Source organism: Palaemon carinicauda, chromosome 6 (genome assembly GCF_036898095.1).
Source record: "Palaemon carinicauda isolate YSFRI2023 chromosome 6, ASM3689809v2, whole genome shotgun sequence".
NCBI classification, from domain to species: domain Eukaryota; kingdom Metazoa; phylum Arthropoda; class Malacostraca; order Decapoda; family Palaemonidae; genus Palaemon; species Palaemon carinicauda.
Window position 1 is genome coordinate 22,494,204 of NC_090730.1, and position 24,962 is coordinate 22,519,165.

General features: G+C 38.9%; 1 protein-coding gene across 4 annotated transcripts; it reads right to left on the reverse strand.

Annotated features, from left to right (window-relative positions):
• Positions 1-376: 376 nt before the first annotated feature.
• Positions 377-23,610, reverse strand: LOC137642501 (uncharacterized). 4 transcript variants are annotated; one of them, XM_068375111.1, is made up of 4 exons: positions 17,702-18,291; positions 8,463-8,513; positions 4,033-4,262; positions 377-3,572 (listed from the first exon to the last, which is right to left on the reverse strand). In XM_068375111.1, exons 1-4 carry the CDS (start codon positions 17,730-17,732, stop codon positions 2,730-2,732), a joined length of 1,155 nt encoding a protein of 384 aa, XP_068231212.1. In that variant the 5' UTR covers positions 17,733-18,291; the 3' UTR covers positions 377-2,729. The 4 variants fall into 4 exon arrangements, with proteins under 4 accessions (XP_068231212.1, XP_068231210.1, XP_068231214.1 ...); XM_068375109.1 differs by lacking the exons at positions 8,463-8,513; positions 17,702-18,291 and adding an exon at positions 23,435-23,610; XM_068375113.1 differs by lacking the exon at positions 8,463-8,513 and having other exon boundaries at positions 17,702-18,285.
• Between the last annotated feature and the right edge of the window lie 1,352 nt (positions 23,611-24,962).

Consider the following 24,962-nt stretch of genomic DNA (forward strand, 5'->3'; position numbering starts at 1 on the left):
AGATAATTATTTTAATGTTACTCTTCTTAAAATATTTTTCCCTTTCCTCACAAGGCTATTTTTCCTGTTATTATTATTACTAGCCAAGCTACAACCCTAGTTGGAAAAGCAAGATGCTATAAGCTTAAGGGCTCCAACAGGGAAAAATAGCCCAGTGAGGAAAGGAAATAAATGATGAGAATAAATTAACAATATATCATTCTAAAAACCAGTAACAGCGTCAAAACAGATATGTCCTATATACACTATTAATAACGTCAAAAACAGAAATGTTGGAGCCCTGGGCTTATAGCCTCCTGCGTTTCCATCTAAGGTTGTAGCTTAGCAAGTTATAATAATCAAAATTGTTAAAAAAGGATTTATATAAAATAGATCATTCAATATATATTCATTTATTTCCTAATAGTTATACACTGTACAGTAAACAAACTAATAATATACTACGTTCAGGGCCATCTTGAAAACACTCCACTACAGAGCACCCACCAACATCACCTCAGACGGCCACCCCGGGGGTGGCATCTCTGAGGCCCCCGGGGCCATCCGAAGGATGTTGGTGGGAGCCGAGTGACGCTTGACAATGCCCTGGAATTAAGAACACACTTCTTATATTCACATCATCTACAACTATTCAATTTAACAAGATCACTACTCGATTATATCTGTGATGGCACGAGGAATTACTTATTTACCAGATTATTAAGATTCTTGGTTTTTTTTCTATTGAATACTGGTTTCGATAATGCAATTAATTGTGCCTTTACTCTATTTCAATTCCTTTAGAAAACATACTGTTCCAAATATTACTAATAACCATTCAATAAAAAAAAAAGTACGTACATAATCATGAAAGCAGAATTCCAATTCCCTCCTGCAAGAAGTGGACGGGAGACATCAAAAACTCTGCATTTCAAATGACACCCCTTCTCTCTTTCTCTCTCTCTCTCTCTCTTACACACACACGCACACACAAATGTCCAACCATCTAAATATTGATAAACTCCTACATAAAAGGATTCCGACTACACTACCTTAGCTGGTTCAGAGTTCCAAAAAATTTGACATTCATCGTAACACCCAACTACATTATCAAAATAATTAAAGCTTACAATGGAGTTACAGGTGCCGAGCCAGCTATAATCTCTAAATAAAATGGTGGATCCTTAACTTTACTGTGATAATAGCACCCTTGTTTAAAAGATTTGTCATTATAATTTCAGTTTTAAGTAGAAAATGTGTGATTCATTTAACATGGTCCAATGTTACATCATTATAAATTGACAAATAATGTGGTAGAACGTTTGAGTAGTTTGGTATTTCAAAGATGTAAAGTCCAAAATTAATCTAAAATATATACCACAACTTTTCTCCAATAATAGGGGAATATTGGGCAACCCTAAAATTGCGAGTAACTTGTTTATTATTCTTAAAATACCTGAAAAACATTTAGCCAATAGTTAAAAAAGAAGTCAACAATGACTCAAATAAAGGTCTACCTACATAACCCAATAGTATTTTTTGATTAACTTGTAAAAAAAATTGCTTAAAAGTTTTCAGTAGCTTAAACTCTTCAACTAAATAAAATTAAGACAATCAAAGAAAACTAACAAAGGATAAGATTCAAAACAAAATTAGCTAAAACCTTTAAAATCAAAAGGTTCATCACAGAGACGATATACCAATTTAAACCTTTTCCTGTTTCAGCGAGGAATTAATTCCATGAACAACTTTTCTCTTTCCTCCATAAGTAGGTTGTTGCATATTTTCTAATAATTTCTTTACAAATATAGTCAGCATAAAAAAATGATAATCCTTGTTTAACAACACTCGTATAAGGCACATCTACACTCCTTTGAGTGTAGGACTTGAGCGATAAGTGTCTTTAAGGCAATGCAACCTAGTCCGACAATGGACTGACATACGGGAACAGGGAATACATAAAAAAAAAACAGCTCTATATGCAGCATATCTATACAGTCCACTCACTGCCTGTATGTCAGTCCAACGAAGGACTTTCGACAATACTAAGGGAAGACATAAGACAATTTTGGAATGTTCTATGACTACAACTAGTATATTTTCAGAGAATAAAAACGAGAAAGGTCAACTAAAACATTTCCGGTGAACTAAAATAAAACTGAATCCTAGCAAGTCGATTCATTGTACTATTACAGAGCGTGGTACTTTGTAGCTACCTCATCTAGAAAGAAATATATATACTGTGGCGTGGTTAGTATGTAGGCCTAGTTCCACTAATGACATTCTAAATACAATGGCCCCGTCTCATTCATTTATGGCCAAAAAGGAAAATCAACGTGATTAATCAATCTGCAGCTAATAGTAAATACCTACATAATACATAAAGAATAAGTGATATTCTTTCTCATTAGACTAACAAGAGCATGACAGTTCACAACCAAAAAGACAAATAATTCAATTTGACTTCAAAAAAAAAAAAAGAACAATTAGGTGTTACTTATTTCTACATTACATGTGAGCACAACATTCAGAAGATTTTTTTGTTCTAACAAAGTAAATGCTATTACAAAACACTAGCTGCGGTGAGTTTCAACTATTTTATCCTTAAATCCCGCTTTCTCTAAAAGGCACAAATTTCAATGCTTAATAAAATCAACAATTTTGGATAACCTAGATAATCTCATGAAAGCATCTTTGACTCTTATCATCCTGATGGCAAAATATATGTCCCCTCCTGACGAGAACTCTTATCAGAGACTGAGGTAGGTGCGTGTGGTATCTATGGCGTCCTGAGGTGGAGGCGTAGCGTTCTGCTTCTCCCACTGGCTGAGGGCGGCGTCCACCAGCATGTACAGACACTTGAACTTGTCGGCGTCGTCTTCCGGAGGGGTGGGTGGTGGCGTCACTTGAGCGGGGGTGCTGTAGCTGTGGTTATTGTAGTCTGTCTGAGGGACGTAGTGTTCGGGCGTTGATGGCGGGTACAGAGGGGAGTCGTCGGGGGTGTAGGCAGGCGAGTGAGCTTCGGCGTAAAGGTTCTGGTTCGCGGAAGAAGAGGAGGCGGCAGAAGCGGTAGCGGAGTTGGAGGCAGCCACCTCTGTCACAAAGCTCGGTGTGGCGGCCGTTTGTTGGACGGGCGCTGAGGTGACGGCATTGTGGGGGACTTGTGCCGCTGTGACGGCCACGGTTGCAATGGGTGTGGATGCTGGCGGTGCCGTGGTAGTGTTGTTGTTATTCGCGAAGGCCGTGGGAGTGTGGTCCGACTCTGACCCACATCCGCAGGGGCACACAGCCTCGTAGTGGGGCTTTGTGGGGACTCTGTGGTGCTCGTTCACCCACGTGGCCACGCGGGAATCCATGGAGAAGTCGTAGTCGTGATCAGTCAGATCACTCGACTCCCAACGGGGTCGAGGACGGGCGTAATCGTTCTGCGACTGTCGAGTGGGGTACTCCTCCTGATCGACGCGGTCTCTGGGAGAGATGCCCTTCAGTTTCTTGGCCCTGCGGGTGATTGTGTACTTGTCAGGGTCGTGCCCTTCCCGGCGAATGATCTCCGGGAGGATTCTCCGTCTGGCGTTGATGAACCAGTTGCATACCTGCAATGAAATGAGCGAATTACAGACACGTCCACACAACACATTACTATCATCCCTGTGACATTAAATTGTCTTTTATTAATTGCATTACCAAAAACAAATGTATAAAAATCTATGTCTAACAATTAAAAATAAAAATAAGTCCTGAATAGGACAAAAAATAACGTTCAGGCATAATTGTGTACAAAATTAAATGTTTTTAATAAAAACAAACATAAGCCAAAAGAATTTCTAATGGAATTGGACTGCAAAACTAGAGACTATGAATAAATCAACAGGAAAAATAGCCCCGCGAGGAAAGGATATAAGGAAAAACAAAATATAAGTAGTGAACAATTAAACATTAAAATAGACCTTTCACAAATAAACTAGAGACTTGTCAGTCTGCCCAACATAAAAAAAAAAAGAAAAAAAAAACATTCGTACATACACAAACAGGGAACAGGAATAAAAAACCCACCTGAAGCACGGAAAGGTTGGCAGCCCTGGAGAGTTGCATTTTTTCGTCGTCAGAAGGGTACGCATTGTAGCGATGGTCGTACAACCACTTCTTCAGGATCTTGACGGACTCCTTGGGCAGGTTGCCCCTACGTTTCCTGGCAGCTGCGGCTGCTGCAGTCCTCAGGAAGGACGAGTCGTCCCCTCCTACAGAGGAAGGATCTGTGCTTGTAGATGAAGATCGCTCGCGTCCTATTGAGAGAAAAAATAGGAGTTAATAAAATTTTTAAACAAAATTTTTTTTATATAAATTTAAAGTAGTATTAGTAGAGAGAGAGAGAGAGAGAGAGAGAGAGAGAGAGAGAGAGAGAGAGTTGCTAATCTGAATATTCCAATTAATACAATGGTAACTTTAATTTGGTGTGAAACCAGCACCCGCCCCAAAAAGGTCCCCAAATTCCCCCTCCCCCCCAAAAAAAAATTACATGACAGTCCCCCAACCGGTTCTACTACCCTACGTAAGCCTAATTCTTACCACCAACCATCCTGGACGGGACAGATACCACCAGGCTGCCTTGCTTTCCTGGTGGTGTGGAGTTGTGCTTTGCTTGGCCGTTATAAAGTTAAAAAGCCCATCAAACACATATTTCCATTATTATTGTTATTATTAAATTCTAATTTACAACCCTCATTGGAAAAGCAGGATGCTATTAGCCCAGGGGCCCCAACAAGGAAAATAGCCTAGTGAGGAAAGGAAATAAGAAAAAAATAATTTTTTATAATAGTAACGATATTAAAATAAATATTTCCTATTTAAACTATAAAAACTTTAACAAAACCAAAGGAAGAGAAACTAGATAGAAAAGTGTGCCCAAGTGTACCCTCAAGTAAGAGAACTCTAACTCAAAGCAGTGTAAGACCATGGTATAGAGGCTACGGCACTACCCAAGAGTAGAGAACAATGGTTTGATTTTGGAGTGTCCTAGAAGAGCTGTTTACCATAGCTGAAGAGTCTCTTCTACCCTCACCTAAAGGAAAGTAGCCAATGAACAATTATAGTGCAGTAGTTAACCCCTTGGGTGAAGAAGAATTGTTCAATACAATAATCGAAATGTGGCGAAAAGAAATTGCCATCTTATGAGGCCAAAGTACGACGCATTAATCCAATAATTGTCTTTGAATAAACCAAGTTTTAAAATTTCAATGAAACTTCTTTATCATTATGTCAGCTTAAAATGATCCTCTCGTTTTGTTAAAGTTTATATAGGAGATATTTATTCTAATGCTGTTACTCTTATATATATATATATATATATATATATATATATATATATATATATATATATATATCCTTGTTTCTTTTCCTAACTGAGCATTTTCACTGTTGGAGCCCCTGGGCTTATAACATTATGCTTTTCCAACTAAGATTGTAGCTTAGCAAGTAATATAAATGAAGGCCTGAAAAGAATTTATCATAGACCCTCAACTTACTAAACACCATAACACCTCTCCCCTACCCCATGTCTCATGGCCGACTAACAAGATTGTGTAACCCCATTGTGTTGAGTTCTTCTCAAACAAGTAGCCTTATGCCACAACAGAGAGCAGTCTGAGCAGAGTTCATGGGAATATGGAACATTGGGGGGAGAGAGAGAGAGAGAGAGAGAGAGAGAGAGAGAGAGAGAGAGAGAGAGAGAGAGAGAGAGAGCATGAGAATATCCAGATAAACATCATTCAAGATGATATTCACGATCAAAACAAAATGTTTATCAGAAGATAAAGACACTCGAGATAAACAGGCGTCTAAAGACTACGAGTACTTTTGGAGAGAGACCCTCTGACGGCAATGATGATGAAACGGTTGGGACATTTTTCATAAAATGTTCGGGCGCTTCTTTCTATATTTTCTTTCCCCATAATGTTATAATTTTGTCAGGATGTAGTTATGAAAAGTCATTAACTGAAGGCACGGCATTAACTTGATTTTGCAATTTCGTCTAGAAGTGGCTAGCCTTGATCCTCACGTGTTATGGATAATAGGTCTATTGATTATTTGGCAGACGGGCTCTGGGAAGCGTTAGACTCATAGACAATCCTCTAATGTGGATTTTGCTTTATCATAAAAATACAGAAGTATGTTATTGTGGGAGAATATATTGTGGACGATATAACAATTTACTTATATGAGACAATTCAATTTAACAAACGAGAGAGAGAGAGAGAGAGAGAGAGAGAGAGAGAGAGAGAGAGAGAGAGAGAGAGAGAGAGAGACGTGGTAAAACTGATGTCAATTTTTTTTTTAATTTAAGAAAATCTTTACCTGATGCCGTAATGTAAAGTTCTCCATCTTGAGAGCTGTCAGAGAAGTAATGCATAGTATATAATCCGTGTTGGCGAAGACAGGGCCAAAGGCGAACGCAAAATGGTGCCTCTTCTTCCTCTTACCTACTGTCAAAGCAACCGTCTTTTCTTTCACCACCGTCTCCTCTAGCTCGAAAAACGCGGCCTCCAGTAATCTTACACACTAGCCTTACAAATCAATTGATTTTAAGTGATTTTCACAATTTTTTTTCCCGTGAAACTGGCACATAACACATTCGTATCAAATCGCACTAAAATAAAAGGCTAAGAAGCCTGTAAGTTTTCTTTCTGATTGTAATACTTGCTTCAGTCGGCTCAAGTATAATCCTCATAGAACTGCCCAGCATAATAACCACTATTCACTCTCAAATTAACAGAGTACTGAAACTTCGTGAAACTTCAACAAAAGTAGTGTGACAGCGTGCGTCAGCTGCTCTCTTCCCCGGCTTGATAACTGTCAAAGAAACGTCAGATTTTCTAGTTGTCAAACAGATGATAATGAAGTCGATATCCAATAGCGATTGCACAAGAACAATAATAATTGGGTTATCTTCAGGCTTTACAGTCCACGCAAGTCATTCATTCCGGTGTAAACTTCTTCCTGGCTGTGATTTTAGTACGATAAATAACAGACGAACGCAAACAGCATTGATTCTCGAAACTTTCCAAACAACGTGTTATTCTCGTCTGAAACACATAACTGTAACAGCTTTTATTTCTCTCATATATAACTAGGACTAGTCCTAACGTGCACTGGTCCACCACTTGAAGAGCTGAATGCGAGAATCTCATAGTGCCTTTTGCCTGACAGGAGGACCCGCGAAGAGACAAGAATACCCCCCCCCCCCCATCCCCTAGCATAGACCCTCACCTAACAAGACCTTGAAGAGACGACGAGAACTAGGTGGGGGGGGGAGAAGAGAGTGGCAAAGGAGGGGGAGAACCCTGAATGAAGGATAATGTGAAGGAGGGTGAGGACCAGCGCTGGAGGGAGTGGAGGAGGGGGTCGGTGTAGGGGGTGAGGAGGAACGGCGCCGACGCAGCGGTCTTGGTGGCAGGCTGCCCTTGGGGTGTAGGGGGATGGGGTGGTCACTGGGTGGGGGTTGGGCCATTGGAGGCAAGCTTCACAGCGCGGGGTTTTGGAAGAATGGCGGGCAACAAACAATCTCTCTCTCTCTCTCTCTCTCTCTCTCTCTCTCTCTCTCTCTCTCTCTCTCGTGTTAACAAAACTGTTCTCATTTTCCTCTCAGCTCAGTTGACGAAAAGGTGGCAGGTTAACCTAACTCTTCGTGTTTTAAAGATCCAGAAGGGGAAGGGGGGGGGGTTGAAAAGGGGATGAATGTGGGGCTCTGGGGGGGGATTGTCTTACCTTTTAAGTAATTCCATTCAGCTGCCGTCCTTTTACAGGGTTAGGGGAGAAATGTTATACTCTCACATTCAGAGGGCGAAACACTTATTGGTATACACAATGCTGTGATAAAGACATCACTGACTATAGGTGATTATAGTTATATGCAAGAATTTTGATCATCACACTGCTATAACTAGTAACTAGTCCCAATTAAACTATAAAGAAAATCACACAGGGCTAGCAGACATCACTGACTATAGGTGATTATAGTTATATACAAGAATTTTGATAATCACACTGATATAACTAGGAACTAGTCCCCATTAACTAAAGAAAATCACGCAGAGCTATAATAAGAAAAATGGCTGTCTAAATTTGCGACTATACAACATGCAAAAATGTAAAAATTCTCGCGTCCATCTTAATTTTCTTGCAAGCAAACACTGCAAAGGGCATCATCGTCGCTTATGTTTACTTCTGAGCGTATAGTAGTATAGCCTGAAAACCCCCTGCAGTAAGTTGGCGGCCTTGGAACTCTCGTCTGTTGTTCCTCCTGTGGCCCTCGTCACCTTTTGCTACTTGCACAACAACAGCAGCAGCCTGAACTGCAGTCTATTCCTACAGGACGCACATTGTTGTCGTGAGATTTCTTTTCAACACGAGCTCGACTATTCATTTCATGCAATCCTGATGACCGTGAACATCAGATACATGCTTGGAAGAGCAAATAATAATCTTACCTAAATCGGGAACGACAACTACGTTGGAAGTGTCCCCCACATTTTCATATCCTGGCAAAGGGAAGAAATCACATCGTAAAACGTCAGGCTAATTTTAATCGTCGTTTCTACTCTAGTGCACACAATGTAAACAATGACACTCTTGGGGGGTACTGTAGTCGATACTATTTCTACTACTGACACGAAGCTGAAGGGGGTACTAGACACTATACTATTTCTAATACACGAACAGATAACAAAAACAGACTGTTTTGGCTTCAACTTTCAAGTCGGGAATTGTATGAAAGAATCCATGAACGTTAAACAAAGAATTATGTTTTTTATGCAGTTAATAACTTTTGATTTATATGTTTGTGACAAAGTAGTACACATTGTCACCACATCTAACAGGTGTTTTCCCCCCATAACCCACGATATCAATCTCTTATCAGAGTTCTTGTGTACAGCTGATAATCTTGTCAATCAAGCGATACACTAAGATACCCCCAGATGAAGCATTTTTCTTCATTTTTATTTTTGCTGATATGCAAGATGTGAAAGAAGAATGAGATAAGTTTGGTAGAGAATTGTATAGAAAGTAATAGTAATTTAGACTGGGTTAGACTCCATTTTATCTAAACAAAAGTATTTATTCTTACGGTTATGGTCACATTAAGATGTTAAATTTATCAAGAACATCTTTTTTAATATTTTTGTTTTCAAGTAAATAATCTCATCTTCACATTTATTTCGATTAAAACTTAATAGGATCCAAAGTTTAAGAATTAGACGCAACTGCAACATGCCACCATCCTCACTAACCCCCCCCCCCCCCCCCCCCCTCCAAAGCCACCTCACAGATACCATAAACACGCCAGTACTATGTGGGGTTCAACTCGGCCTCACGAATATAGATTTAAATCCCCTGGGCTATTTACAGACATCTATGCGTGATCACCAAAATAGACCAATAAAAATTTACCTTTATGATACATAAATAGTATTATTATTCATATTTTCCCTAATGGTATATATGGACGAAATCTATTGTAGTGCTCATTTCTAACTTAGCAGCGTCCGAGAATTTAAGAGCATATAATTATCTTTTCCTACCCCCCACGGTCTAGAACTATCATTCAGTCAAAGTAGTTACCAGCATGTTCGTTATGATTAAATCTCTCATACTTTGTAGTTTATAACTATTTGTTTTATACCAACGCAGAGCTTGTGTTTGTTTTTTTCGTTGTCAACTGTCGTTTTATGCTAAGTCATGGCACTTGTCAGGTTCATCCGTACCGTTTATAAACAAAACATTTGGAAAGGTGTGTGTGTATATATATATATATATATATATATATATATATATATATATATATATATATATATATATATATATATATATATATATCAACCGTTAATAATCCACTACAGAACAGAGGCCTCAGACATGTCCTTCCAAAATATTTCTATGCCAGTCTAAACTCGCAAATGTTCTTAGTTCGTCAACTCAACGTCCTTTTTTTTCCCTGCTTCTTTTACAATGTATAGAGACCCATTCTGTTATGCTTGATGGCCATATGTTATATATATATATATATATATATATATATATATATATATATATATATATGTGTGTGTGTGTGTGTGTGTGTGAATACAATGTATGTATATAATTATACATATGAAATATATGAATATAGTCTACATGCATGCGACAAAACAAAGACATCTGTTCAATGGAAGCAGTTTGGCCTTCCTTCTTCCTGTTGCAGCGTTTAATGCCATAACTTGTAAAAGTGTGAACATTTAACCTTGCAATTCTGAGGGCAACGGCACAATACTGACTCGCGTGTGAGAATTAAGACAAAGGCTGTACGCACAACGGCGCTAAATACGATAACCTTTAGCTTTAAAAGATAACAAGAAATTTATTTTTATAAATAAAATTGCCGTTAAAATCAAACTTCACATTACTCTTACTAATACTTCAAACTTTCGTCTATTCTTTACCATGGTTAGTTACTAACCATCCTCACTTTAACTCGGTTAGTCCTATATAGATTACATGTTTTAAAGGCGAAAATAACTGTCATGTAACGTTCATGAAATGTCTCATGAAATCTCGCCCCCTTCGTGTTGCCACGATAACCCTTTATGTAAGACGAGGGAAACTAGATTTTAAGTGTAGTCTCATGACTAGGGTAAAGGGATAGACAATTACCATTGTTATTACAGTGTCTGCTTCGGAACAAATGTCATTGTTGATTTCTGCTAACATGTTTTATAAGTCAATTACACATCTTGCTATAATATAACGATATAAAAAGAGGTGCTTCTTGATGATTTCCGCCAGAGAGAGAGAGAGATTACACAATGCCATTAAAGATTAACCCGCCCAACGTAGCTTTTCTCTCTTTTTTTTGGTCTTGAGATTATTTTCAATAAGAGATGAAAGACCAATTCGACAGCAAAAAAAAAAAGAAAAAAAAACTTATGAAAAATGATTACCCAATTCGAAGAGGCTCTCCTCCACCTCCCTACCAAAGACCCAAATAACACAGCCAATAGCCACAACTGACAACCCTGAAACAAACTCTCAAGGCCACAGCAACCAACCTCCCTCCCCCTCTCCACTCCACCCCCAACCTCTCAACACGGAGACCAGCAGGTCACTTGGAAAGATAAGTGATAGCATATAATATTTCATCCACGAGAGAAAACTGACTGAGAGTTAAGAGATGCAAGCATAACTATAACGGAGAGAATATCACGAGCAAGCAGACGTTAAGCTACAAGCAAGCAAATTGACTGAGCAAGGGCTTCATCAGCAGGGTAATATAGTGGCGATAAGACAATCGCTTCCAACTAGAATAGGCGCCTCAGTCAGTAGCCTTACATGCGTGTACAGGGAGTCAAATGACAGCCAGATAGGAGATTGGTTGATTGACTTGGCGTTTTCTAGCTAGATAACGAGAGCGCATTCCTGAAGACGACGCTGAAGATTAGACCCAAGGACCTCCTCCCGTGGCCTAGGGATGGTTGGACTTTACGCTGGGGCCTGTGGGCCATTCAGTGGCAACCAAGGGATAGTAGGATGGGGCTAGAATGTGCTAAGGCAGACGCTTCTTGTTAAAGGATTGAGACTGGCGTTCAAGGATATACAGTTTAACAAGGACCCTGTTCCCTAGCCGCCCATGCGCTCAACAAGACTCTAACGAACAAACACACACACCCAGAGACAAATCGCCTTACAAAATAACAACATTAAGCTAATTCTCTAAACTCTTGCCTTCGAAGATTACACCCTAAAATAATTGAAATTTCCTGGACCACTCCAAAATGGTTTATTATTACAATGACTCGCTTTTATGTCTAAATATCCTTTGTTCTGATACTGTCTACAGTTTTCCACGTCCTTCCGCCACCAGGGAAGAACACACCCAACAGCTAATGTAAATAACACCGCAAAATCTGCAGCAGCTAAAGCGAACACAAGCAAGGTGAGAGAGAATCAGCATCGACCAATCAAAATGCACCTTGGAGAGGAGTGGCAGCGTATTCGCCTTCTCATTGGTCAGGAGGAAAATGTGTGTCGGTCACCATGACGCCTTCAGATTTATTCACTTTTGTACCTCTTTAACACCCATCAGCAGTTAATTTTTTACTTTAAATCTTGAGTAAAATGTCATTCGAGGTTACTAAAATAGACCTCTTCAGTTCATGGAGAAAAATTAATATAAATATTTTGCTAAAATGCTGCTATAATCAAAATTCGACATCTAGCATCCTGTAAGTGCAGTACAACTATATCTAAAATTGATTCCCAGGAAGTACAATGTACACTATGAGAGAGAGAGAGAGATAATCGAATTTTACAATTAATTCTCATGTCAGCCAAATGAGAGAGAGAGAAAATAGAATTTAACAATTGATTCTCATGCCAGTCAAATGAGAGAGAGAGAGAAATTTACAATTGAATCTTGGGACAAGCAAATGTACTGAGAGAGAGAGAGAGAGAGAGAGAGAGAGAGAGGAGAGAGAGAGAGAGAGAGAGAGAGAGAGAGAGATTTTACAATGATTCTCATGTCGGTCGAGAGAGAGAAAGAATCGAATTTTACAATTGATTCTCATGTCAGGAGAGAGAGAGTAATTTAATAATTTCAAAATTCAACACCAGACGGTACATCAAAGGAATACTATCCTGACTATTCTGTTTTGACAGCCAACCCCATTTCTGACTGATAATTGACGCTCGCTGAGAATGGGGCCACAGCTCTAACTCGCGAAAATCTCCCGCTGAATGAGACTCTGCTTCTAAGACCTCTTCTAACTCAGGTTGCCAATTGGCGCCCAGCCTTTAAAACACCATCACAAACCTGGGTTGCAAAATTTTTAAAAAGTTCATTATAACTCTCATAGCCTTTATCTCCTTAACATTGCTATACTATCGTGGTAATTTCAAAACGTATGAATTTGAATATGGTAAATACGAGTTTTATTGGTTCTCATGGGTGATATTAGGAAGTACAAAAATACATAAAAATTGTAAATATTAAAGAAGAATTGCTTATATATAGCCTAGTTATGACTACAAATAAAACAGCTGAATATATTTATTGAGGAAAATTATATTTTTAAAGCCAATTTCACCTTCCGGGTCATTGACCCGGTAAAAAGTGAAAAGCCCTCAAAGAGGGGAAAATGGAAAATCTCCTCAGGCCCCCCCCCCCCTCTCCCCCCAACAAAACAACCCTCGAAGAATTCTGCAAGTATACAACCCCTCGACACACATACAGCATCCTCCGTTGGCACTGAGCCACAACACAAGAATAGACCAATACAACTAGAAAAAAAACACACCTATGCAGAGATGTCTTGTTACAGCTAAGCGGAGTCTTCCCCGATCGTTGAATCAAGCGATCCCTTTACCAATGAGTAATTAAGAGAGCGACAATGTTATCAATTTAATCAAGTGGGAATATAAACGTCATAATGACTTCTTTTTACGCGTCATTGGCTGTTATTTTTTTAAGAGCAGCGCGGTTTCCTTCAACAATGTGGGATGAAAATTGACAAATTTACAGTTTTTATTAGCTTGGTGTCAATTTAAATATTTTTTTTTTTAATAAAGAAGCAAGTTTCTCATAAAATCGAAATCAGTTTTTTTTTAGTTTCTGTCTTCTGGAAGATTTTTAAATGTTATACAAGCGGTCTGATCAAAGATCTGGCAATAATTATATCCTGGAAGCGTTTTAAACGACATAGATGCTGTGTGAGCAAAGATCTTTCAGTAATTTTTATCTTCTTGAAGTACTTTAAACATTTAGAGAGGATGTTTCAAGAAAGATCTGACTGTAATCTTAGGTGTTTTAAATGTTACAGATGCAGTCTAAGCAAAGATCTCTTTTTTTAATTAAATTTTTGAATGAAGCATGTTGCTCGTGAAATCGAATTATTTTTTTTATTAAATTCCAGGACACTTGACACCTGGAAGCAAATATTCCAGATTACATTTCATCTTCATTCGCTGGAATCTTGTAGAATTATGAGGATTGAAGTTAAGAGTTGAAAAGACTATGGAGAGAGAGAGAGAGAGAGAGAGAGAGAGAGAGAGAGAGAGAGAGAGAGATTAAACCATTTACCCGGATTACTAAACTGATCAAACGGCAGAGTCGACACAAACATCATATGGGAAGACCACGAGAGAGAGAGAGAGAGAGAGAGAGAGAGAGAGTTTTCAATGGGACCTCACACACGACGATGCAAAGAGGGATCTTGTATCCTTGCAACCGCTTCCTCTGGATTATCGTGTTATGTGATACGAAACGGAAGTGTAAACACGGGCCACCTACGACCAGCAAAATACGGATCTAGAGCTGGCTGATAACAGACCCGCAAAATACGGACCAAGAGCTGGTTGATAACAAACCAGCAAAATATAAACCTAGAGCTGGCTGATAACAGACCCGCAAAATACGGACCAAGAGCTGGTTGATAACAAACCAGCAAAATATAAACCTAGAGCTGGCTGATAACAGACCCGCAAAATACGGACCAAGAGCTGGTTGATAACAAACCAGCAAAATATAAACCTAGAGCTGGCTGATAACAGACCAGCAAAAATATTGATCAAGATCTGGTTAATAACAGACCAGCAAAATATTGATCAAGATCTGGTTAATAACAGACCAGCAAAATATTGATCACGAACTGGTTAATAACAGACCAGCAACATATATACCAAGAGCTGACTGACAGCAAACCAACAAAATATAAACCATGAGCTGGTGATAACAGACCAGCAAAATACGAATCAAAAGCTGGTTGATAACAGACCAGCAAAATACGGATCAAAAGCTGGTTGATAACAGACCAGCAAAATACGGATCAAGAGCTGGTTAATAAGACCAGAAAAATACGGATCAAAAGCTGGTTAATAAGACCCGAAAAATACGGATCAAAAGCTAGTTGATAACAGACCAGCAAAATACGGATCAAGAGCTGGTTAATAACAGACCAGCAAAATACAGATCAAAGGCTGGTTGACAACAGCCCAAAAAAAACATATCCATGAAGAACTAAGTGTATTCTTTGTACAATGGAACCCAGTTTGAGATTTTCCAAAAAAAAAAAAAAAAAAAAAAAAATAGAAATCGACGCCAGGAATATTCAGCCACTGGTCGTCAAAACCGATTTCGTGTCACCAAACCAGAGGTCATCTTTTTGATGTTCCCGAAATTGTCAAGTCACATTAGATCTCCAATTCTTCGAAGTCTTTCTTGGGATTATCACAGAGACATGCGATGCGTGTGAAGACAATCTTTCGTTTTTTTTTTAAATCTTGATGTTTGGAGTAATGTATTTCTAGCGTAATGGTCTTCGTAGTTTTTAAATCTTGTCCGGATATACTTTTTACTTTACTTACTTTAAGGGCTACTCTCTACAGGACCTCCACGGTCGCTTTTTTTCATGTTCATTCGGGAGCATTCAACATTACACAATGACGATGAGAGAGAGAGAGAGAGAGAGGAGAGAGAGAGAGAGGGGGGGATTACTTTTTCAATCAATAAACGACCCTACCATTACAAGAAACTGACCCATTTTCAAATAACGAAAAGAGTAACTTCACATTCCTGACTCCGATGCCACGCCGTTGGCAGCTACTCCTGACATCACGCACGGTGAGCGTGAAGCCAAGGACGGCTTTTACGTCAAAACATTGGAGATATTAGGGTCAAGAAAGACGCACACACAAGGAAAAAATATGTCCTATTTGGAGCTAACATTTGTGAATTCAATGTCGAGAGGCGTCCAAGGTCATAATTATTAATTCTAATGGTTTTTCGTAGCACTGTTGCTAATAGCATATGCGTAGTGCCACAGATATTGACAAACCTATAAAAATGACATTCCGGTCTAAAATAAAAATTTTCACATAATTTGTATCGTTTAAATTGCGCCTATTAATAGTATTATAACCAGCTAAGCTACAACCCTAATTGGAAAAGCATGATGCTAAGCCCAAGGGCTCCAACAGGGTAAAATAGCCCAGTGAGGAAATAAGGAAGTAAAACAAGAGAAGTGATAAAAATCAAAATAAAATATTTTAATTTCATTAACAATATTAAATTAGATCTAGCATACATTAACTACAAAACATAAAAAACAAGAGGAAGAGAAACAAGATAGAACAGCGTGCCCGAGTGTACCCTAAAGCGAGAGACCTACCTCCCACAAGATCATTGCAAACTGACTTCCCCAAATCCAAAAGATCAACTCGACTAACCACAAATAACTAGACAGAAGTCGTGACACGAGGACTGAATTACAGCAAGACCATATTCTACAGAGGCGCCATCATCTCCTCGGTAATATTCAACCTCTGTCGCGTCCTTGGAAAAATCTCAAACGAAAATTGAGGATCTGTGAACCTCGTACTCCTTTGCTTGTTAAACTTTGGACCAGAATCTTCTTGACTGGAGACAATTATTCATGACATTCACTCGTATTTTTTGTGTGCTTGTTTATCACGTAAATGCATTTGTACCTTCTCATTTAAAGGGTGAAGTTCCTTGCCAGCCTCTATTTATAACAATATAATTCATAGTTGTTTCTGGATTTTAAACGATTACACAATTCATTCACACCAATGTACACACTTGTATTTGCTATCCTATTACTCTTCCTCTTTTTCCTTTAGAAGTTTTTAAACCTTTTACACTTTTCTATCGTAGCCTTCTTCTCTTCCTCTTTCTTTTTGAAGTTTTTATAGTTTATATATGAAAGATCTATTTTAATGTTAATTTGAAAGATCTACCTTAATGTTGTTAGTGTTTCTAAAATATTTCAATTGATTATTACTTCTCTTTTGCTCTATTTCCTTCCCTCACAGGGCTATTTTCCCTACTGGAACCCTTAACCTTATGGCATCCTGCTTTTCCAACTAGGATTGTAGCTTACCTAATAATAATAACGCATGAATAGATAATGACCGTCCTCACACACACACACACAGAGAGAGAGAGAGAGAGAGAGAGAGAGAGAGAGAGAGAGAGAGAGAGAGACCCGATGTTGGCATTAGTGTCACACCGTCGACAACATCGGCTGTCTGTGGATGTTCCTTTGCTCCGTCGAAGGCATTTGCGCTCATTAACGCTAATGACCTCGAGCGGGAACTCTGAACGATCTCTTAACAACCTCATTTTCACGAAAATATATATATAAAAAAAACAGCGCTCGTGTGTCTTACCGAAGGGCAAACGCCAGAGGGCGCTCACTGACAATCTGCCAAAAGTCCTGGCTTAAATAGGTTAAGTATAATGGTAACACGCTTGCAAAAGAAGCTGTCTTTCAATTGCTCATGTCCAAAAAAGGAGGTTTTCATAATGGAGAGGTTTCAACTTTCGAATAAGATGGATGAACTAAGACTTAGGAGAATGTTATAGCTATGTGTGTGTTAAACGCAAACTCATATATGAACAATTAATTAAATCTACTTCTTTAGTGTATATCAAAACTTAATCCATATTTTATCACTAAAGTTTATAACAAAAAGTTTAAGGACCAATATACAAACATCTTCATAAATAGTCAGAAACATATTTAAAAAAAAAAAACACACACACAAAACAATAAAATACACTAAATATTTCCCATCAAAACGAAAAGCAAAGACTGACGTTAAGGACCGAAAGCACTAGAACACTAAAGACAAGGACGCACACACGAACATACACATCACTGACACTCGGATGACATACCTGAAGTGATGTAGTAGCTGTTTGAATACATCCTCAAAATTACTGAAGAGCTTCTAATATGTTATTTTCTATAACGGCGGTTGTAAATTCAGTCTCTTAGTTATGTGAGCGCACTGCCAAATTAACAAAATTAGGCCTATGCGAATTTGCAATCATATTTCCATAACCACTCATCATTTTTTTTTCAATAATTCTCAATCACTATCACACGGGTCAAATCATATACGAGCAGCTTCACAATTCTCCAATGTGAGTCATAAGCCCAGAGCGACGTAAGAAGTCCAAATTCTCCAAACTTCGATGACAGCTGAAGGACAAACCAAATAGAGGAGGACTTATGCAACGGTGATTCTCAAAGTCCCAATCTAAAAGGACCAAGTCCAATAGTATGGGATAAAAGGCAAATCGAATTATATAGTAAACAATACCAGCCCGTAAATATATGTCTCGTCTGTCTGCTTTCCTTTTCCGACTTATAGACCCTCCATGACGGGGCAGACACCGCTGCAGGTTCACAACTGCCTGCCGCTGCTCTCTCTTTACCCAACCTCCGCCACCTACTACTACTCCATCTCTCCCTACTCTACTATTTCCGGCGCCAAACCCCGTGCCTCGGGGGTCAAAATGCTGGCACTCCACCAACCTCGCTCGGGCGCCAAGTGCCAGCTGTGGCGGGCCAGGCCAGGCCCGGCCTGCCAATCCGACATAGTCACACCAGCGCATGAACACAACATATGCAGGAGATTCAACAGAACAGACATACTACCCTCTTTAAATCTTTATAACTTTGAGGGTACTGGCGAAAAGAAATAACTCTTGAATAATGAATATCACGGGGCACTTGCAACTTGCAAGAGGGCTCCATATGACATTTTGCTTACGCATTATTGCCACTAGGATCTCTCTCTCTCTCTGCAATCACGTCACGATATAGCGTCAAAGCACCGCTCCATATGACATTTATCCACAACACGAGCTTACAAGCGATCCTCGTGACCTGGTGGTATATATATATATATATATATATATATATATATATATATATATGAAGAAATGCAATAACCTAGGATTCATTTTAATATCACATAACAACAAACTCCCGGTGGTTAACTTCCCTATATATTCTTAGGAACCGTCTTTGATAAGTCATTGAATAACAATGAAAGTGACATATTGATCACTTCCTTCTTATTTTGGGACATTATTTTTGCCTCTTTTTTTTCATTCATTTTGTTTTTTTTAATACCGGACTGGGCTAGTTAAGTCTTTCCGTTTGATTGGTGGTAACTTTTGCTTATGACAGTAATCAGTCCATATTTTCGGATGCCACCATTTCATCCATTTAATTGATATGTGTGTATATATATATATATATATATATATATATATATATATATATATATGGAGGTCGCAGTGTTGGGAATGCGTAAGCGCCCGGTATGCAAGCAAACTGTGCACCCCAGATCATAAAACCAGACTTAACACCTTCGTACCCCAGTATTTTTTCATCACTGAAATACTTTATCTCTCTCTCTCTCTCTCTGAATAAGTGTTGTACCCAAAACCTCAATGCCCATTGCCATTATCTGTCGACAGAGATGATTGATCATCGTCATTGAAATGTGTGCATAAAAAAAAACTGCTGTAGTGATAACATTAAATTATATGCGACCAGGTTGAAATTATGTCCGTCACTCAGCACTTTGTTCTTTACTATAAGCGAGATAGAAATATTGATACATCTATTAGCATGCCGGAACTAAACATAGTGAGAGAGAGAGAGAGAGAGAGAGAGAGAGAGAGAGAGAGAGAGAGAGAGAGAGAGAGAGAGAGACACTCAAGGTCATAACTTATACCTGGAAGCAGGGCAGAGGACAATCTTTAAAATATCGAATAAAAATGTCAAAACTCGAAAAGTAGAAAAAAAATCTACCAATAACAATTAATTCAAATTGAAACACAAACATGGAAGCCTTTGCTTTATACGTAAAATAAATGATCCGACTGCAATTCCAGCTCAAGCAAATCTCCGTCTGTATGTGACAATTCCCTTGATACAGACGGCCAAGGGAATTAAACATGAACAGGCTCTCCTAACCCAAGTCACTGACTCGACTGACTGGTGACGTTGTTAAAGGAATACAAAATGAGAAACAACACAGGATTTTTGGCGATACACTACGCCGTACACACAATCCCATTGCCATGGCTACATGTTGTGACTTTCATGTACACACAAGGAAGTGCCTTTTTTGCAAGCCTAATTAGCAATCGTCCCTTGCAATGAACCAAAAGAGATACTATCTATGCCCAGATTCCATAGTTGCCTTTGCCAAAATCGAGCGATGGTATATATTCACCCCTATTATTATTATTACTAGCAAAGCTACAACCCTAGTTGGAAAAGCAAGATGCTATAAGCCCAAGGGTTCCAACAGGGAAAAATAGCCCAGTGAGGAAAAGAAATAAGGAAATAAATAAATGATGAGAATAAATTAACAATATATCATTCTAAAAACAGTAACAGCATCAAAACAGATATGTCCTATATAAACTATTAACAATGTCAAAAACAGATATGTCATATATAAACAATAAAAAGACTCATGTCTAGTCAATTTATTTGTTTGTGAGGGACTTCACACAAAAACTACCGTACCAATTTTGACCAAACTTGGTAGCCATGTTGTGTATGACAATGATGAATCTAACCTTTATGATGAAGTACCATTTTTTGGTTTGTGAATATTACGCTAACACAACAGAACCAATTTCAACGAAAGTTGGTGGACATGTGGGGTGTGACTCAAGGACAGATTCATTAGAATTTAAAGAAAATACACCGAAGTACAAGTACGCAGTAAAGAGCAAAATTTGCTTTCTACCCTCTAGTTTTAGACATGTTAACTATATAAATATGGATTTTTTCACGTTTCTACTTCCAGGAAATGTTAAACACGCCGCCTTAAGTGACATTACAGGCATTTTAGCTGGCAAATTAGGGCATCTTTTCTGAGCAAGGGCCCGTGCTTTCATACATCTAGCTTGACATATCAACAACACCCGGAAACTAAAAGTGAATCTTACGACGAATCTGACGCCCTCTCTTAAGAGATACATGTGCAACAGGAGACGGGCTTGGCTGGGTAAACAAGGAATATTGAAGCCACAAACGGCTTGAGTGATAACTTATGTAAACCAATTAATAAATTTGGGGACATTCTATGTTAATTTTCAAAATGATACTTTTATTCACGGTGAATATATAAAATTCCAAAGTTATACTAAATCCCCCTCCCTCGGGAGAAAAAAAAAAAAACTTCGCTACGCTTCTTGCATTCGTAACACTACCCCTGATTCCGGTTTCACACGTTCATTCATTACAGCGCAGACTTTCGTTACCAACATGGCGGGGGAAACACGTCGGTCTAGCGCCGAACTGAAGTCTGTCAAACGATTTAGTAAGATCAAATAGATTTAGACGATTGTGTGATGCCCGGCATTGTGTGCGCGCGCTCTCTCTCTCTCTCTGCGTTACGGTTATCAGGTTTACCTGACAAGGGCTTGCGTTAGCACGGACAGGAGAGAGAGAGAGAGAGAGAGAGAGAGAGAGAGAGAGAGAGAGAGAGAGAGACTCGTATTGTTCAGACAGCGTCCCAAAGGATCAAGGGTGCAAATAGCCTTTCTCAGAATAACGCAAGACTGCCTTTTCAACCCCACAACACATCTGGCTATCTTCACTTCAGATGTACTGTACCACATTGTACTAATAATATTTTCCCTAAAGTCATACGTCGACGATATACATAACTTTCACCGAAAGGAAAAAATGCAGGCACACAGAGAGAGAGAGAGAGAGAGAGAGAGAGAGAGAGAGAGAGAGAGAGAGAGATCCTCGGAACCAACCAGAAATTAATCCATCGAGACCCAGACCATCCAGGAAGGACAAGCGGCTACCCTCAGTGTAATCCCCCCCCCCCTCCCTCCTCCTCCTGTCCCACAGATATCAACTTACGCGGACCATTTTGGGAAATATGCAAAATACGCAAAAAACTATTTAACACTAAAACGAACAATGCAGAGACTTCGACGTTCATAATGGTAGAAAGAAGTTTCTTGTCTGGACCAATGCTACACTTCATTCTCTTTAGTAAAATAAACATGTAATAAAGAAACAAATCGAATAGTGTCAACAAAAGTATTGCAGAATATGATGTAATGTCAAAAGAAAACATTTATTCCATTAATAGTGTAACAAATAAACTACAGCAAATCTTACTGTTTTCTAGCAAATAAATATTCACGATGACATTGCACTCTAAATGGCTAACGCAAACTTGCAACGTGATGCAATAAAAGCACGGCGACTTATCAATGACGACCTACATCAATATCACTCTAGTCTACTTGTTTTATATCCCCCGAGAGGAAGCTTGTAGCCGAGAAAATCCACCAGTGATAAGATCTCACCCGTTTAGAGTAATCTAATTCAAAATATCAAGACAAATATCGCCAGCTCCCTTTCACACAGCACTGGGTATGGTGAGGTTGGAGGGGGGGGGGGGGTAAGAGGAATTTACCATTCAAAACACTTCGGGGTCTTCCGTCTGACAGGCCCCGTCTGGATAACCAGCATTGGGTACCATGTGGTTCACTGTAAGCCCACAGCTGATACCAGCGAAGATGCTGTCAAACACTGGGAGCGGTTTGAAAACTATTCCGAGTATGTTCGTGCATGCAAAATGCGTTGCAAGTTTATCACACGACTAAACACGTTGATAGATATAAATAGAATATGAAAAACATATGATGATATTACAGGATTTCAGACGTATAAGTAAATGAATATCTGGGTCAGTATTAAATGATCAGAGCTATATGAGGTCTAATTCATCTCATAACTAACGTACACTTTCCACAGGAAAGAATGATCTAAAATAAGCTAAAACATAACCAAATACTGGACGATTATCCTCCATATTAATCACAACCGAAATAAAATGGTCTGGAAAAGGGAAAGTGAGATCTATCACAAAGAAGCCACATAAATAGCGCACCACTCTCTAGAAAAAGCAAACTAAAACTTGATGGTATATGCTTCGACACACGCGGATGTTCAAGATTGAGTTTCGAAGCACGTGTGCGCAAGGCCTTCGCCTTTGCCTGGCCGATTCCCTTCCCTTGTCATGATCATTCTCTTATACAATACCAACATTGTGGAAACGATAACAACGCTAACATTCCGTAGTTAATGTGTTATTCGACATGTAAACGTGGAATTAATATTCCCAATATCAAGAGATAAGCAGAACATTTATAAATTACAGCAGGGGATGAATGTAAATAGTCCTTGGTCCTTGAGTTGACAGAGGCAGACATCTCTCGTGTGGGGGGAGGGATGGGGAGGATAAGAGCCTCAGGGAGATGAAAGGGAGACGGAGGGAGAGGGTAGGGGGGAATGAAGGCGACCCGCGCTCAATTTGACGTTTCTCTGACACACCGCGTGGGTCTTTCAAATTTATACCAACATTCGAACACGGTAAAACTTCGCCATTTTTTCACGCATACGTTCGTCAACAAACACTAGATACTGCCGTTTAATCCCGAATGGACGACACATTTATTGAGAATAAAGAGGACAAAAAACCACGTGGTGGTCCCAACTATATTTGCGTCGCGACCAAGGCCTTGGCAACAAGGCTTTTGATAGGAAGCGGAGACTATTTACTTTACCTATTTCGTAGGTCTGGAAGACGTGGTCGACAACCTCCTCCTGTGCCACCATCTCGTCGCTAACGATGTCTTCGTCGAGGGTCATTATACCGGAGGTGGAAACTTAGCCAGAGACACTATAATGCACTAATGCTAGACGTAGACTGACAGCAAATGTAGTCGTTTCCCGCGCGCCAGGCGACTATATGACAGCTGCCGCGGAGCACGTGGGGTGCGCAGGCCGTTCTGCGCATGGGGGAGGAGCCTGAATGCGCGGGACGCGCTCCCATTGGTTTGCATGACGGGATGCTTAGGACCCGCCATCTACAAATCTCGGGTTCTGTTGACAAAATTGACTTTCATTTCACGTAATACTTTTAAATACTTTGATATTTTATTTATAAAGTTTCTAAACCTTTCCGATTTGCAATCCAGTTCCTAAAACTTATCTCATAATGGTCCTCCATCTCCTATTTATGATAATACAAACAACTTCCTACATGTCTGATGAATCAAATATGTAAGCAATGCTCTCTCTCTCTCTCTCTCTCTCTCTCTCTCTCTCTCTCTCTCTCTCTCTCTCTCTCTCTCTCTCTCTCTCTCTCTCTCATTATTTCTTATGAATGATAGTCGAAAAATGCGTGAGTGGAGTAATCTTAGATAAATGATGTTTGTTTGGGCGTACATTAACTACACCTCATCATATACAGGTATATTAACATTAGATCCGAAAAGAGTACCAGACCTGGTTAAAATACGACCCCCTCCCCCCTCCCCCTCCAGTATCTCCCCCTCTTCTCCCTTTAATACCCCAGACTTTCTATCTGTGAAACGAAAGTGGATCCACCACTTTTTGTTTGATGTAATAAATGCGAAGACGTAACGTCCTCTCCTATTCCTTGGTATAACTGTATCTATCTATCGACATATCTATTTTGTCATTTATCTATCTATCAGCGAATATATATATATATATATATATATATATATATATATATATATATATATATATATATATATATATATATATATATATATATATAATATGTACGTGTGTGGATTTTGAACATACGGGCAAATATACTATATATTGTCAATTAGGCAGCTTTGCCGTGTAATATATATATATATATATATATATATATATATATATATATATATATATATATATATATATTATATATATACACACACACATACACACATATATATATATATATATATGTGTGTGTGTGTGCGTGTGTGTATGTGTGTGTGTGGATTTTGAACATACTGGCAAATATATTTTCAATTGGGCAGCTTTCATTGTACTGGTGGTCCGGTTTCAACTTGTTGGCCGAGTTTAAACGGACGGTTGATCTGGTAAAGTTCATGTATTTGCGTTATTCGTATAAAATAAAATAACGGTACCTGTACAATTCATCATTATTATAGGTGTACATATTACTATTTAAATATAGTTCTATGTTAAGTATTCAAAGTTTAAATACGTGAAATTTCATATTTTTTACATTTCAATCGATTTAAATGGAAAAAAGGTTCATGAATA

Coding starts and splice junctions, on each gene's coding strand:
- LOC137642501 (XM_068375109.1), bottom strand. CDS start 23,519: ATGACCCTCGACGAAGACATCGTTAGCGACGAGATGGTGGCACAGGAG. Junction 4,263..23,434: donor CTTCCAGACCTACGAAATAG/GTAAAGTAAATA, acceptor TTCTCTCAATAG/GACGCGAGCGATCTTCATCT. Junction 3,573..4,032: donor CCAACCTTTCCGTGCTTCAG/GTGGGTTTTTTA, acceptor ATTTCATTGCAG/GTATGCAACTGGTTCATCAA.